The sequence below is a fragment of the Notolepis coatsorum genome, assembly GCF_963971535.1.
Source record: "Notolepis coatsorum genome assembly, chromosome: 19".
In the NCBI taxonomy this organism is placed as follows: Eukaryota; Metazoa; Chordata; class Actinopteri; order Aulopiformes; family Paralepididae; genus Notolepis; species Notolepis coatsorum.
This window is the reverse complement of record NC_140183.1, coordinates 11,659,630-11,677,252: the sequence shown is the minus strand read 5'-3', so window position 1 is coordinate 11,677,252 and position 17,623 is coordinate 11,659,630. Positions and strand designations below refer to the sequence as shown.

Below are 17,623 nucleotides of genomic sequence, written 5' to 3'. Positions count from 1 at the left end.
CACACTGTATTATATACAGCTCGGCATTCAATACCATAGTCCCCTCCATACTCATAGCCAAGCTCAGGGACCTGGGCTTGAACTATGACCTCTGCCAGTGGGTCTTGGACTTCCTGACTGGCAGACCCCAGGTGGTGAGAGCAGGCAACTGCACCTCCTCATCCATCACCCTCAACATAGGGGCCCCCCAGGGCTGTGTTCTGAGTCCCCTCCTCTACTCCCTGTACACACACGACTGTGTGGCTCAGCGGAGTAGCAATACAATCATCAAATTTGCTGACGACACAGTGGTGGTGGGCCTGATCTCTGCCAACGACGAGAGGGCCTACCTGGAAGAGGTCAAGGTCCTGGCGGGATGGTGCCAGGAAAACAGCCTCTCCCTGAATGTCAGCAAAACAAAGGAGATGATTGTGGACTTCAGGAGGTCGGGGGTCAAGGACTACAGCCCCCTCAGCATCGACGGGGCACCGGTTGAGAGAGTCAACAGCTTTAAGTACCTCTGAGCCTACATATCCGAGGACTTGACATGGACCACACACATTGACAGTGTTGTGAAGAAGGCACGACAACGCCTCTACTTCCTCAGGCGCCTAAGGAAGTTCCAAGTCAGTCAGAAGATCCTTAAGAACTTCTACTCATGTACAATAGAGAGCATCTTGACCGGCAACATCACCTCCTGGTTTGGGAATAGCACTGCACAAGACCGAAGCAGACTACAAAGAGTGACACGTTCAGCCGAACACACAATTGGAGGGGGGCTCCCCACCCTCCAGAACATTTACAACAAGCGTTGCAAGGGCAAGGCTAAGAGAATCATTAAAGACTCCAGTCACCCGAACAACTGCCTCTTTGAACTGCTGCGGTCAGGCAAGCGATACCGGAGTCTCAAGGCGAGCACAGAAAGACTCAGAAGAAGCTTCTATCCCCAGGCCATCAGGCTGCTAAACGAACAATGAACACTACACAACAACAACCACCAAACGCACATAGCACACACATCCACACGCACACACTCACTTTAAACAAACACACTGTAGCACCCACTCCACACACTTTATAGCACACACCCACTTTAAACAAACACACTGTAGCACCCACTCCCCACACTTTATATTTATTGATGAAGGATTGCACTACAACTCGTACACCTTACTGTAAATTGTACCTAAATTGTACCTCATCCCATTTCTGCTTTGCACTATATAGTACTGTACATTAGTACACTGCATAGTATTGTATATTATTATATGGTAACTCAGAACATTGTACATATGTCTATACCGAACACTGTGACCTCATTTTCTTCTTCTAAATTACATGCACTATGTTATTTGATACTATCTTGTCTAGCACAGTCTCTGGAGCGTAACAGTAAGAAGCATTTTGTATGAAAGTATTCTGTACTTCTGTATGACAACTATTAAAGAAACTAAACTACTTTATCTGCTACATTTGCACTCTGGTTAGAACGTATTTTCATTCTACTGAACGTGTGCGGTATGATGACACTAAATCTGAATCTAATCTGATCTAGGACGTTTGTTGTGAGAGTCGGTGTCTGTTTAGAGAGAATAAAGCATATCCTCTAAAAATTTATTTTAGTCAGTGTTTTTGTGTAAACCTCTCATTGACTGCACTTCATTTTACACTTACTGCACTTCGAGCGCCATCTGCTGGCAAAGTTAGAGTTGGTCCAAGGAGCGCATTGAGGAAGTCCCCGCCCAGCGGAAATGACGTCAAGGGCCGCGCTCTTCACCTCGTTGTATGTTGCTAACGGGCTAATGCTAACTTGTGATTCTGAACAGATCTAGAATGTAGAGATCGTGTAAAGAACGGACTAACTGCAGCTGCTGGAGAGATATGTGAAGTATTTGAATGGACTAAGGAGCCGTATGAACTAGAGTAGAGTTTGGTCGCCACCTTGAATGTTCTGACGTCCGAACGTGAGATGAAGAAACACAATGCAAGTTTGTTAAATCACCAGAAGGTATTTTGGACCATATTCTTACACCACTTATCAATAGGGATGTTTGATGTTACGTTGTTTCACAGTTTTCTATTTCAATTATGTATCCAACAGCTAGACCAGCGTTGCGTGATTAGCGTCTTTTAAGAGTTAGAATAAGATGTCCGGTATGATTCTGTAAACTATGGATGAGTCGTCGCAGTCAACCAGCTGGTTTCTTAGACTGTAATGTTACAGTCTAATAATGTAATGTACCCTATCCCCCCCTCACAGTGAGCTGTGGTGTTCCACAAGGAAGCATACTAGGACCGCTACTGTTCCTAATTTATGCAAATGACATGTCGTCAGCTTGTGACTGCAACTTGTTCCTGTTTGCGGACGACTCAGCCCTGCTGGTCTGACAAGAACAAGTTACAGGTTGAAAAAACCCTCAGCTCGGAACTAGGCAGAATCTGCATATGGCTCGCTGATAACAAACTATCATTACACATGGGCAAAACAGAGTCCATTCTCTTCGGTTCAAATAACAAACTCAGCTAGACCGACGGCTTCTCAGTTACAGTGGGTGACAATATAGTCACAAGGAAAGATGAAATTACCTACCTGGGTTCCATCCTAGAGGCTAAACTCTCCTGTGACAAAATGGCATCCAATGTAATAAAAAAAGTCAACCAACGAACTCGATTCTTGTACCGGATCTCCTTTCTGGTAAACAAGAATACCCTGAAGAACCCACCTCACCCCTGCCCACTTTGACAACCTAGGATGGCTTAGAGTAGACGACAGAGTACAGCAACTTGCAATGGGCCTGGTCTACAAGATACACTACGCGACCAAGGTACCCATGTACATGTCAAAATACTTCCCAAAGGTCAGTGAATACCACGATCACAACACCAGAGGGAGCTCCACAAATCATGTAAAACCCAGATTCGGATCAAACAAGGGACTAAACACGTTTCGCAATTATGCCACATCAATGTGGAACGCCCTGCCTAAAGCTGTAAAGGAATGTGAATCACTACCCACCTTCAAAAACACTCTCAAAAAACACCTACGTGAGACTGCAATTCGAAACTGGCCCCTACAAATGTCCTAACCTAGTTGTACAGTAAATTACCAAGTAAGGCTGTGTCAATATTCCAATGTACAGTGTAAAATGTGTGTGTGTCCCCTTCCCCCCCCCCCCCCCCCCCCCCCCACCTCCAATGTACAGCCCTCACCCAACCCACCCAACCCCACCCCACCCAACCAACCTCCTCCAATGTACAGTTTCTATGCCAAATGTATATACACTCCTTTTCTGGACACTTTTGTATCACAAACAGTACTGTATTTGCAAATCTGATATGTCATAAATGTATAGATGTAGCAGTACTGTCTATCTGTATGTCATGTATGTCATATATGTTATGATGAATTGAAAATGGGGGACCCTGATGTAAACAAGTCGAAAGTCTTTCTCTGGTCTGCATCCCCTTAACAATTGTATGTATTGAGCTGTACTGTACCCATTCTGCAATCTGTTAATAAACTTTTCAATCAATCAATCAAAGACTCTGGCAGGAGCACTCATTCAGGGGTACTACGACTATGCTTGCACCTCATGGTACCAAAGCACCTCAAAGGCGCTAAAAACAAAATTACAAACATCTCAAAACAAACTGGTCAGACTACTGCTTGACCTTACTCCTAGAACCCACCTCACCCCTGCCCACTTTGACAACCTAGGATGGCTTAGAGTAGACGACAGAGTACAACAACTTGCAATGGGCCTGGTCTACAAGATACACTACACGACCAAGGTACCCATGTACATGTCAAAATACTTCCCAAAGGTCAGTGAATACCACGATCACAACACCAGAGGGAGCTCCACAAATCATGTTAAACCCAGATTCGGCTCAAATAAGGGACTAAACACGTTTAGCAATTATGCCACATAAATGTGGAACGCCCTACCCAAAGCTGTAAAGGAATGTGGATCACTACCCACTTTCAAAACCTCTCTCAAGGGACACCTACGGGAGACTGCAATTCAACACTGGCCCCTGTAAATATCCTAACCCAACCCCCTCCAATGTACAGTAATTTACCTAGTATGGTTTTGTCAATAGTCCAATGTACAATTTTGTTTGTTTGTACAGTGTCTCCTCCCCCCCCCCCCCTCAATGTACAGTTTTACTTGTTTATACAGTGTGCCCCCCCCCCCCAACCACCTCCAATGTAAATTACCCAGTATGGTTGTCAATATCCCAATGTACCCAACCCCCCCCACCCAACCTCCTCCAATGTACAGTTTCTACGTCAAATGTATATACTCTCCTTTCTTGACTCCTTCTGTATCACAAACAGTACTGTATTTGCAAATCTGGTATGTCATAAATGTATAGATGTAGCAGTACTGACTATCTGTATGTCATGTATGTCATATATGTCCTGATGAATTGAAAATGGGGGACCCTGATGTAAACAAGACGAAAGTCTTTCTCTGGTCTGCATCCCCTTAACAATTGTGTGTATTGAGCTGTACTGTATTGTACCCATTCTGCAATCTGTTAATAAAGTTTTCAATCAATCAATCAAAACAGCTACTTTGGTTCCAGAGCCCGTTTCTTATAATACTGCGTGCCACGAAGGGTTGTCTAACATTATTGCAGTGTGTGTAAATTGACAAAGTTATGTAGACCGTCGGTCATCATAGCTAACCGGTGTGGTGTTATGTTATATATATATTATATTATATATATTAACCGGTGTGGTGTTATGTTATATATATATTATATTATATATATTAACCAGTGTGGTGTTATGTTCATGTGTGCGCGTTAATACGACACACAGTAGGCCTACAGGCCACCATGGATGCACACTGAAATACTGACCGCTATGAAAGCCAGAGACAAAAAATGCTCTGAGTTTCGTAAAAGTCAGTCAAAGCTTACCAAAAGCACGAGCAGTGAACTCCAAGACCACGTGACTGAACTCAAACTAGAAAGAAACAGACTAAGAAATGACGTAAACTCCATGATCAAAACTGCTAAAAAAAATTTCATCAATGACAAAACCGAGGAAAACAAAAATAAACCACGTGAACTTTGGAAATTACTCAACAATCAACTAGGCTGCAGTAAAAAAACTCAACCAGGTTCTCAAACATAAACATAAAGACGGACAACACGCTCATCACAGACAAGCTGGATGTAGCCAATTACTTAAACACTTTCTTCACAAACATAGCCACAACACTGGTAAACAAACGACCCTCCCACTCAGGGCTGCACGAGAAGGAGGAAGTCGGTCACGTCCTCTGAAATACAGTGAAATATGATCAGTGGAATTTTTTTTTTTTTTTTTTTTATATATATAGTTCTATTCATAAAACACTTATTTCAGTACATTTTTACTTATTTTTGCTAATTTCAGGCACACAATTTATTTTATATTTCTCGGAAACCATATTCATATTGATCAGTAGTCACCTGGAGATGTCTATGGGAGTAGAATGCAATGCGATATGCAGTACATATCTCTCTTAATGTCTGTAGATACTCATTATGTACATATATCTCTTAATGTCTAGATAATCCTTATGTACATATCTCAAGTCAAGTCAAGTCAAGAGTTTCTCTCTTGATATCTAGATAGTCCTTATGTACATATCTCTCTTAATGTCTGTAGATACCCATTAATTTATGTACATATCTCTCTTGATATCTATCTCTTTTTGATGTCTGTGAATGTGTTGGTGTCTAAATAGAAACACAATACGTCGTGTTGCACATAACCTAATCTTCCATGTGTCCATCTCTGTCTCTCTCCGCCTCTCTCTCTCGCCTGCTCTTCTAGAACCTGATCTGCTCAGAGTGCGGGGATGAGTTCACCCTCCAGAGCCAGCTCACCGTCCACCTGGAGGAGCACCGTGAGGAGCTGTCCGGGGTCAAGGTCTACAGCTGCAAGGACTGTCAGAAGGACTTCAAGATGTCCTCCCACCTGAAGGAGCACGTGAAGAGCCACGCCAAGATAAGGTCAGGCATCACTTGGGGTGACAGTGGCTCTTGAGGCAGAGCGGTCGTATGGTAATCGCAAAGGTTCCCGGTTCAATTCCGGCTCCTCCCGGGGGCGCGTTGAAGGGTCCTTGAGCAAGACACTAGACCCCTAGCTGCTCCCGATGAGCAGGTTGGCACCTTGCATGGTTGCCTCTGCCATCGGTGAGTGAATGTGTGAGTGAAGCTAGTGTAGCTTAGCACAAATGAATGAGAGTGGATTAGCCTAGCTGTTGGTCAAAAACACCGGTGTCCACATCCATTAATTTGTGCTAAGCTAGGCTAGCTTGCAGCCGGATAGCCTTCTACTGAATGCACAGAGAGGAACTTCGTATCTATCTTCTTGTCTGACTCTGGAGAAGACGGTAAATGCATTTCCCATACTGTTGGCGTGTTCCTTTAAGGCTGATCCCAACGGGGATCTCTTTCCTTCCGGTATCGCTGGTAAAAAGCTAATTTCAGATCCTTTGTCCTGATTGTTTCCATAGGGCTCTCACGTCTAGCTCCAGAAACTACAAGAAAAACATTGATCGCAGCGGTTTCAACAACAGCTGTCATCACTGTGGAAAGACCTTCAAGAAACCCAGCCAACTCGTCAGACACATACGAATACACACAGGTGAGGAGGAGACACTTACAAATACACACAGGTGAGGAGGAGACACTTACGAATACACACAGGTGAGGAGGAGACACTTACAAATACACACAGGTGAGGAGGAGAGACATACAAATACACACAGGTGAGGAGGAGACACTTACAAATACACACAGGTGAGGAGGAGACACTTACAAATACACACAGGTGAGGAGGAGACACTTACAAATACACACAGGTGAGGAGGAGACACTTACAAATACACACAGGTGAGGAGGAGACACTTACAAATACACACAGGTGAGGAGCAGAGACATACGAATACACACAGGTGAGGAGGAGAGACATACAAATACACACAGGTGAGGAGGAGAGACACATACAAATACACACAGGTGAGGAGGAGAGACACATACAAATACACACAGGTGAGGAGGAGAGACACATACAAATACACACAGGTGAGGAGGAGAGACACATACAAATACACACAGGTGAGGAGGAGAGACACATACAAATACACACAGGTGAGGAGGGAAGTGGATGGGATAGGTGAGGTGGCAGGCTGGGGTTGGGACAGTGCAGGCTCCCCAGGGGGAGAGGAACGAGAGAGGACGGAAATGGCTGCCTTTCTTCTTCTGCATTTTTTTGCATTGTGACATTGCTGGTACACCCAGCAATGCAAAAAAAGACAGCCATTTCATTGCTTAGGTGAAGTTCACAAGTTTATTCAAATTATTTAAAATGTTTATTAGCAACGCCGAGCTTTCAAACCCTAGCGTCTGTCTGTCCGAAACCCTCGTGCAACACTTGTACGACGAGCGTTTTGTTGCCGACCAGCGCAACAGACTTAATTGTGGGATTTCTCAATGGTCGTAGAAGGGAGAGCTTCACGGAGAGCTTTAGCTCGTCCAACGATGTTGCCGTGATTTACAGTACCGAAGGGGGCCGGCTAAGATGCCTGGGGGCTGCGGGTTGAGGTTGAGGAGATCCATTGTTTGTTGCTTTCGGTAAAGTTCCTTTCTTTTGGCAAAAGGGGACCAGTCTGAATAGGATCACAATGAAGAATAATTAGACAAGTGACATGTAGATGACAATGAATGATCGGTATGTAAACAAAGACATTTGACACACGTACCTTGTATTTCCTCAAAGAGAACAGACAATGAAGAAGGGAAAGAGAGGTGATTTCAAAGGGGAACGTTGGCAAATGACAAATACTGACTGAACTGGCACAGGAAGAACATGTGTGGATTCTTAAAACGGGTGGCATTCCCCTTAAATTCACCCACCTGTTTATTTGTGAAGTAAAGTTCATAAGCTGATATGAATACTCATGATTGAAATTCATAAAATACATTATAGTAAGCAAGTTGTCAGCTCTGAGTCTTTGAGGATTTTGGAGGCATCTTGCAATTCATTGATGCCATAATATTGATCTATTGTGCTTAATAATGTTGACTGAAAAAGCTTTTATTTAATTTAGATTTATTTTGCTGCATATTGTGATATGAATTACAATACACAGACAGTTTATTCTACACAATCTATTCCTCATCAGTTTCAGCACGTCAACAAATTACTTGCTCTGGTTGAAGACGGTATAGTCTTCTATAATGAAAGATAGTCTCTGTCTGTCTGTCTGTCTGTCTGTCTGTCTGTCTGTCTGTCAATATGTCTGCCTGCCTGTCTGTCTGTCTGTCCTCTCTATCTGTCTCAAGTTCCTATCAGCGTGTGTGTAACTCTCTTTCCCTCTTTAGGTGAAAGATCTTATAAGTGCAGCCCCTGTCTATTTTCCTGTCTGTCTGTATGTATGTCTGTCTGCCTGTCTGTGTATAACCCTCTCTCTCTGCCCCCTGTCTGTCTGTATGTCTGTCAGCCTGTCTGTCAGTGTATAGCCCTCTGTCTGTCTGTCTGTCTGTCTGTCTGTGTATAACCCTCTCTCTGCCCCCTGTCTGTCTGTCTGTGTATAACCCTCTCTCTCTGCCCCCTGTCTGTCTGTATGTCTGTCAGCCTGTCTGTCAGTGTATAGCCCTCTCTCTGCTGTCTGTCTGTCTGTCTGTCTGTCTGTCTGTCTGTCTGTGTATAACCCTCTCTCTCTGCCCCCTGTCTGTCTGTATGTCTGTCAGCCTGTCTGTCAGTGTATAGCCCTCTCTCTGCTGTCTGTCTGTCTGTCTGTCTGTCTGTCTGTCTGTCTGTGTATAACCCTCTCTCTGCCCCCTGTCTGTCTGTCTATTCTGTGTGTCTGTGTGTACGTGCGTGTGTATATATATATATATATATATATATTAGGGCTGTCAAAATTAATGCTTTAACTTTGGAGATTAATTTAAATTAATTAAAGCATTAAAATAAATTAATCTAGATTAATCTATGGAGTGAAAAATCTTTAACGTTCTGAACTTTCAGCAGTATATTTGCTTTATCTTTTTTGTATCGACTCATGCACCTTTTTGAAAATCATCTGACATGAAGATGGAACACATTTTGTTGTTAATATTTTTTTTCATTTCAACCTTTATTTAAAATCGTAAGCATCTGAGGTTTCCCTCATTTACAGAAACGACGATTGTACAGTACATAATAAAAACAATATTCACAGAAATTTAAACACCAGAGTAAAACAAATTAAAAACGTTTAAAAATAATTTTAAAATATCAACTAAAACAGTTACAGGTAGTCACACAATGGTCTCAAATCATACATTTAAACATTCCAAGGGAAGGGAGAACCTCCAATTTTAGCGTGAGTTGAAGGACATTCCATGAGTTAAAGGCATCAAAGGAAAAGGCTGACTTCCCTAGCTCAGAACAAATCTGAAGAACCCTAAGAACCATCCAGTCATTCGATATGATTTATATTACTATTAAAATAGTATTTGAATCTAAATATACTTTCTTTGTGTTGATTTTACATTAATTCCATGATTTTACTCAAGTAAATATCTGTTACAAGCTTTTGTCTTGAAGTCTAAAAATGCTATTTTTAATCTAGATTAATCTAGATTAATTACAGAAAATTGTGAGATTAATTAGTAAAAAAAAATTGACAGCACTAATATATATATATATATATATATATATATATATATATATATATATATATATATATATAAATAAATAACCCTCTCTCTCTGACCTTTCCCTCCTCAGGTGAAAGGCCTTATAAGTGCAGCCACTGCGGTAAGGCTTTCAACCAGAAGGAGGTGCTACAGACCCACATGGTCAGACACACGGGAGAGAAACCTCACCTCTGTATGTTCTGTCCTGCCTCCTTCTCCCAGAAGGGCAACCTGCTCTCCCACGTCCAGAGGGTTCACTCTGAGGTAAGGAAGCTCCACGCCACTCTAGGATCAGGGACGGACCCAAGACTTATTTCTTTACTGCCGATACAGACATCCCATCCGTTACTTTTACTGAACGGTATAGACTTAGACCATCAGTTTGGAGTCACTGGACAGAAATTAGGTAATTGAGGTAATTACAATATAAGATCCAGGCCCGGACTGGCCATCGGGAGCACCGGGAGTTTTCCCGGTGGCCTGGCCTGCAAAAAAAAAAAAAAAAAAAAAAAGATATATATATATATATATATATATATATATATTATAATTTTTTTTTATTATAATAAAAAAAGATTTTGCCAGGCCATTGTTTCTAGTTGTGGCGGTGCGATAGTTAGATAGCCTAGGTGGGTGGGGAACAACCAGGATTTCACTGTCTGCGACAGAGTTGGAGAACTATCTGACTCTCTCCCTCTCGCGGATCACACACACACAAATGGAGCCGTGCTGCCGCATGTGATTGGTGGAGGCGGGACCAGGCGATACAACTGATTGACAGCGGAGGCGGCGAATGGAATGGCAGATGGCACTCGGATGCAGAATAACAGCCAGGCAGTGAGCCAGGTAGTGAGGGACTCGGGAGAGATACAGTAGAGCGAAAGTCAATTAACGTTGATGTCAAGATGGACAGTGGAAGAAAGAGAGAGGGTGGAGCAGAGAGGGATAAAACAAAGAAAAAGAAAGGCCCTTACTTATTGTGCTTATCTGTTTGAATAGGTGGAGAGAGTGGTTAACTGTATTATAATAGTAAATAGAAAAATATGTTGTGCTCTTGCTTTTTTCTTTTTGAAGGTGGAGAGAGTAGCATTGCTAGTGCCACAACAGTTTTATTTGAGGTTCATAACAGTACATTGTACTAAGCAATTGTTGGCTCATTAGTTTGTGATTCAATTTCACATGCACTAAAATTCACCAGAATGCAGGAAATGAAGTCTTTGTAACAAAAATGTTCCTGGTGGGGGACCCCCAGACCCCCCGCTTAAAAGGTGGCCTGACTGGGGCTATATTTCGCGCTATATCTCCCAGTATGAATTATTTCCCCAGTCCGGCCCTGGAGAGATCTAACATGCTTAGGTGTTTCAAAATTTAGCAAATCAAGTCACTTTAATGGCATGTTACATATGTTTATTGGTATTGCATTTTAGTATCAAGGAAATTCTCTGATACTGATATTTTTGCCTGGTATCAGGCCAATATATGATACCAGTATCGGTATCGGTGCATCCCTAGCTAGGATTGCTACCTCTCACTCAAAACAACACATACACACATACAGCGAGGAACATGGTCTTTCATTTCAGAGAGAATGGTCAGACTTATCGTGTCAAGTCGAGTGTTCCTTAATTAATCCCCTTTGGCAAATTCAGACATCATAGCAGCATGGGGGAAGGGAGGAAGGGGAGGTACAGGCAGGAAAAAAAGCAATAATAGAAATAGTAAGTAGAACATTACATACCGGTAGTAATAATAATAATATCATGATATGATACAGCTTATCATTTGATCTGTTTTGGTCGTGGCAGGCGGAACATTCATTTATAGATCTGTTGTCACATTGGTTGGGAAACGAGGATGAGCAGATATCTGACTGGCTGTTGATGGACGACAAACTGGTCGATAGTTGTAATAATATTGTCCAGTCTCCCGGGAGGCTTGGCTCTAGTAGTCTATAGAAAATGAATGGACTTCCAGTGGTTGGCCGCGGTGCTCCCTGTCTGTCTACAGTGTTATGTAAAGTTTACATTTCCACGGCAGTTTACTCGCCACTTTGTATAAGGCAATCATGGCAATGCATTCAATCTTTATTTAATAAATAATGTATAAACAGAAAGTCAATCAATTTAACATTTAAAATAATTAAAAACAACTGCAGACTGTGGTGAAATGGTTTTTGAAATTAAATTAAACTGACCAATATACTAATGAATTTAGTTTGTATTGCAAAGTGCATTGCAAAACGTTCCATGTGGCAAATCTATCATATAATGTAGACTATCGTGAATTTATCAAGCAGGCTAATTTGTCATATAATGTAGAGTAGACTATCATGAATTTATCAAGCAGGCAAATTTATCATATAATGTAGACTAGCATGCATTTATCAAGCAGGCTCATTTACCATTTATCATATAATGTAGACTATCATGAATTTATCAAATGCAAATACTATAACCATGGAGATTGATAAAGTATAACTTAGTAGTGACCAGCGGTTCCAAAATGTTTTAAAGACATGTTTTACTTGTTAGATAAATACATGCATGGTAGGCAGGGACTACAGATGAAAACTAGCTCATTAGCTAATTCTGGCACATTTACATTGATGTGGAAACTGAAGTTTAAGATTAATGTGCACTGTCTCTGGGTAAAAAAATTATAAAAATCTTAACTTAACTTAGAAAGGCTTTTAGGAACACAGAGGTGACTTTATTGATGTCCTACTCTCTCCTACTCTAGGAAGTGTTTTCTGCGGCTGGTATACTCAACAATCAACTAGGCTGCAGTAAAAAACTTAAAACCAGGTTCTCAAACATAAACATAAAGACGGACAACACGCTCATCACAGACAAGCTGGATGTAGCCAATTACTTAAACACTTTCTTCACAACACTGGTAAACAAACTACCCTCCCACTCAGGGCAGTATGGGGTAGAACACATAGTAGCATACTACAAGAACCTAGGCGTCCACAAAGACGACTTCAAACTGGAAATGGTAACTACAGATGAGGTACTCAAAAAACTGAGCGCCCTCCAACCAAACAAGGCCACTGGCCATGACAACATCCCCTCCAAATTCCTCAGAGACTCAGCAGCAGCCATCACCCCAGTCATCACACACATAATAAACCTCTCCATAAAACAGGGACACGTCCCCAAGGACTTCAAAATTGCGAGAGTAACACCCCTGCACAAAAAGGGCAGCAAATTAGACCCGGGTAACTACCGCCCTGTTTCTATCCTTACATCCATCTCGAAAGTCATGGAAAAAATAGTATACGAACAGATCGAAAAATACCTTGCGGAAAAAAATCTAATCTACGAATTCCAATCTGGCTTCAGAACATCCCACTCCACTGACACATGCCTTCTCTACTTGAACGACCACATCAAACAAGAGGTGGACGCGGGCAAATACTGCGGCATGGTCATGCTGGACCTACAAAAGGCCTTCGACACTGTCAATCACACCATTCTGATTGACAAGCTAAAAGCAATTGGTTTTGAGAGTTTATCAGTGAGCTGGATACAATCCTACCTGGAGGGGAGGGAACAGATGGTGGAAGTAAACGGTACCCTATCCCCCCCCCTCACAGTGAGCTGTGGTGTTCCACAAGGAAGCATACTAGGACCGCTACTATTCCTAATTTATGCAAATGACATGTCGTCAGCTTGTGACTGCAACTTGTTCCTGTTTGCGGACGACTCAGCCCTGCTGGTCTCTGACAAGAACAAGTTACAGGTTGAAAAAGCCCTCAGCTCGGAACTAGGCAAAATCTGCATATGGCTCGCCGACAACAAACTATCATTACACATGGGCAAAACAGAGTCCATTCTCTTCGGTTCAAATAACAAACTCAGCAAGACCGACGGCTTCTCGGTTACAGTGGGTGACAATATTATCACAAGGAAAGATGAAATTACCTACCTGGGTTCCATCCTAGAGGCTAATCTTTCCTGTGACAAAATGGCATCCAATGTAATAAAAAAAGTCAACCAACGAACGCGATTCTTGTACCGGATCTCCTCTCTGGTAAACAAGAATACCCTGAAGACTCTAGCAGGAGCACTCATTCAAGGGTACTACGACTATGCTTGCACCTCATGGTACCAAAGCACCTCAAAGGCACTAAAAAACTAATTACAAACATCTCAAAACAAGCTAGTCAGACTACTACTTGACCAATACAGTCATTATATTCCAAATAAAATAAGTCCCTCGAGACTCCGTGCTGCTGCTGACTTGAAATCAAATAGGTGTCTGTCTGTGGGCAGTCGGCCCGACATTAAACAGCAGTCTGTTATAATCACATTTTTATGAGCTAACGAATTCCGTTATATTGGACATTTGTATTAATTATATCAAGCGAAGAACTGAGAAATTTGGCAGAGAGAGACGGCAACATCGTGGGGTTCACTGAAATCTAAACGTTGCGTGATCGCTGAAACCAATGACTATCTCCGCCTCCTAACGAAGCGATAAACTAATCCCAATAGTATGCAACTGCAGAGCCAGCGGCGCTCTCAGGTCCGGTCTGGGGACCGCTCAGCAGCGCCACCCATCCAATGGCTGAATTTCCAATGGCTGAATTGGAGTATTGCACTGTGCGGGCACAGCTGTGAGATCTGCGGCTCTGCAGTTGCATGCTTCTTGCTAATCCAGCATCAAGCTCCCGCCCCGCCATTCTCATCAGCAAACCACAGGTCGCGCTGCAGCAGCTGCCTAACCAAAATGAATTTCGACATTGCTTCACCAATAGTCGTTATCAGAACACTACACACATATCATAATGTTCACAGCAAACTGTAGTTGATCACCAGGTATGTTTTATTAACGTAGGTTGAATAATTCATATAAGAAAAACGATAGGGAAATCTCTCTTACCTTTCTCCACTCGTTAAAAATGCCAGGAACAGGGCGCCCCAGTGGCAAACCACATAGCGCGCTCAGCCGCGACACGGCCGACCCGGGTTCGACTCCCGAACCCGTCGTTATTTGCTGAATGTCTTCCCCCCACTCTGTTTCCCATTCCTCCTCTGTCTCTCTCTACTGGACTGCCCAGTAGCAATAAAGCGATAAAACACCAAAAAATAAATCTTTAACAAAAATGCCAGGAACTGAAATTGAAACTTGCTGTGCGTGTGATATGCTATAGGAACACACATCGTTGTCATTATTAGACCTGCTTGGTGAAGCAACAATGAAACAAATGTAACTATTTTAATACAATTCAAATTGTGCTTAGAGGGAATTATTTTCACAGGACATTATGACCGGAGATATTTAAATATGTCGGACTTCAACAGATTTCCCCGGTAAAAAAAACGGTAATTACCGGACAACGGAAACCCTGGTCCAACATCAAAAAACAACACTCAGTCAAACCTGTCAATCTACAATTACTCTGGGGAGAGTGAACGTTGTACTTTGCAAGACGCTTATTGTTACTGTTTTTTATCTGGTATGTTTAGGCCACAGCCCCATTGATATCCAGTACAGTGGAGGAGATGGCGTCTTGCAGTCACCTCTCTCAGCTGGGACTAAAGGAGCCGTCTGTCTACTTGGTGGACTGCATTAAAACACCAGGACTGAAAGGATCTGTGAATGAAGGAGGAGGTAAGGCTCTAAAGCAGGGGTGGCCAACCCGCGGCTCGCGAGCCGCATGCGGCTCTTTGCCCGTCAATGTGCAGCTCTTCCATCCATTAATTTTTTTTTTACTTTTTTTTTATGTCACATAAGGACGTAGAATAAACATACATTTTTTTTTTTAAATGGTCCATTTGCATGTTCTTGGTATCTGAATCTACAGTAGGGACATATATGGATCAGTGTCAGAAATAGTGTGTCTGTTACTAGGCTTGAGTAAATTGTAATGAACCAAAGGAGAATATCAATTCTATTTAAAAAAAAAAAATTATCTTTGACTGTGAATAACACCATGCTAAAATTGACCAGACCTGAAAAATCTAAGCAAATGAATAAAGGGAAGATGATTAAACAGAAGGTTTTGTAGATACAGTACTGAATTCTGCCATCTTTTTTATAATGTAAATTTCTCCACCATTTTTCATCATATTGCAACACCGTTTTTTGCAAGACGTTCACAGAAAGGTAGAGAAACTAACTCCGGTCTGTTTTATGGCAATAACGTTCAGGTTTGTGGGAGATAATCCCAAAAAATAAGAGAAATAAAAAAGTAAATCCAGAAGTCCGATGATTGACAGGGGCTGGTGTGCCCTGAGTCTCTTCCTTCAAAAGACTACACTCACTTTTGGATGTGCCACTTCCTCCTGTCAATATGCGCCGGTTTCCGACTCAATGCCCTGAGATTTCTATAATCTTATATTTCACTAATAACAGTTAAAATAATTGGTAAACAAACGTAATGCTGAAAATATACACTTTTACTGTATATCTCGGGCTTAAGAGGTTAACCCTGTGAGGCCCAAATTAAAAAGACATTAGCAACTTCAGAGGCCAGAGTGTGGGACATATAAACACATTTACTATCAAATAGCATTGTGAGGCTAAACAACAGGACCAATTGACTATACATGTGCTTAAAGGGGAACTATCTTATAAATGGCCTTTTTCAGTGTTTACCATTGTTTCTTAGCTATGTGGACTTATATTAATAGGATCTATGTCTCTAATTCTCATATTGGCGCATTCTTCCAATTCTCCTCTCACAATATTCACCCTCACTGAACTGAGTCATCTGAAAATGTGCATATCTGTGATGTCAGAGATTTCTCAGCTGCATAATAATGTGGCAGTTGATGTGGCAGTTGGCACCAGGCCACACAGTGGTTGGAGCCCAGCCTCAAAACGGCTTAAGATCTTGAGGCTGAAAAATGCGGTTTTTGAGTACTTGATTAGAAATACAAAACAATGCATTTAAATTTTTTTGAAAAAAACCTAGGTATTCCATAGACTCACAGGAATTGTGTAAAAGTGCCCAAATAGTGAAAGAAATAGTAAAATAGTTCCCCTTTAAATTTTTTTAAATAAACATTATTTTTTTAAATGGCTAGAAGTGATTTTGTAATTTTGCAACCGTGGGTCTCACAGGGTACTTTTAACCCTGTGAGGCCCAAATAAAAAAGACATTAGCAACTTCAGAGGCCAGAGGGTGAGACCTATAAACACATGAAGGGTGCCATGACTGAAAAAAAAAAGTTGAGAAACGCTGGTATATGGTGTGGCTCTTTGTGATACCACAGTCATTTTTGTGGCTCTTAGGGCGTTTTCACACCTGTAGTTCGTTTGCTTTGTTCCGATTCAGGGAGACACCGGGACTATAATGATACAATTGTTGCACTTGTCCTTTAGTTTGTTTGTGTTCACACGGCTGTGTTAACAGCGCACCAAAACAAACGCACGCGCGAGAAAACTGTCACTCATTGGTCAGATTTTGGGGGGTGTCCCCCCCCCCCCAAATCGAGCCGAGAGAGAGAGAGAGAGAGAGGGGGGAAGGAGGGAGGGAGGGAGGGAGAAGGAGGGAGGGAGAGAGGGAGAGAGAGGGAGAGAGAGGGAGGGAGAGAGAGGGAGAGGAGGGAGAGAGAGGGAGGGAGAGGGAGGGAGAGGGAGGGAGAGAGAGAGGAGAGGGAGAGAGAGAGATTTACAGAGACCCCGGCTCCTCTCTCCTGCGCGCGGCTGACTGACACCCGAATGTGATCGTCTGCCCAAATATCAACGATGCAGTGTACCTCATCGCTGCTCCACGTTGACCCACGACGTATTATTAATTGTGTCGGTTTGTTTGCAGGTCCTGACTGGCTTGTGGAGGCAGAGTGATAATTGCCAGACCGTCACCCATATAGACAAGTAGCAGCTTGTCCTCCACACAAATACACTTAACTGTCCAAATATGTTACCCCCCCCCCCCCCCCCCGACACACACACAAACACACAGAGCAGCTCTGTATATTATTGCTTCCAGTATTGT

At 42.4% G+C, this 17,623-nt stretch overlaps 1 protein-coding gene across 1 annotated transcript; it reads left to right on the top strand.

Moving 5' to 3' along the window:
* Positions 1 to 1,805: 1,805 nt before the first annotated feature.
* On the top strand, positions 1,806 to 17,472 carry LOC311245939 (uncharacterized protein; the record flags this gene model as incomplete). Its single annotated transcript, XM_084335964.1, has 6 exons — positions 1,806 to 1,987; positions 5,816 to 5,994; positions 6,501 to 6,631; positions 9,764 to 9,936; positions 15,147 to 15,291; positions 17,444 to 17,472. Exons 1-6 carry the CDS (start codon positions 1,949 to 1,951, stop codon positions 17,470 to 17,472), a joined length of 696 nt encoding a protein of 231 aa, XP_084192090.1. The 5' UTR covers positions 1,806 to 1,948.
* Between the last annotated feature and the right edge of the window lie 151 nt (positions 17,473 to 17,623).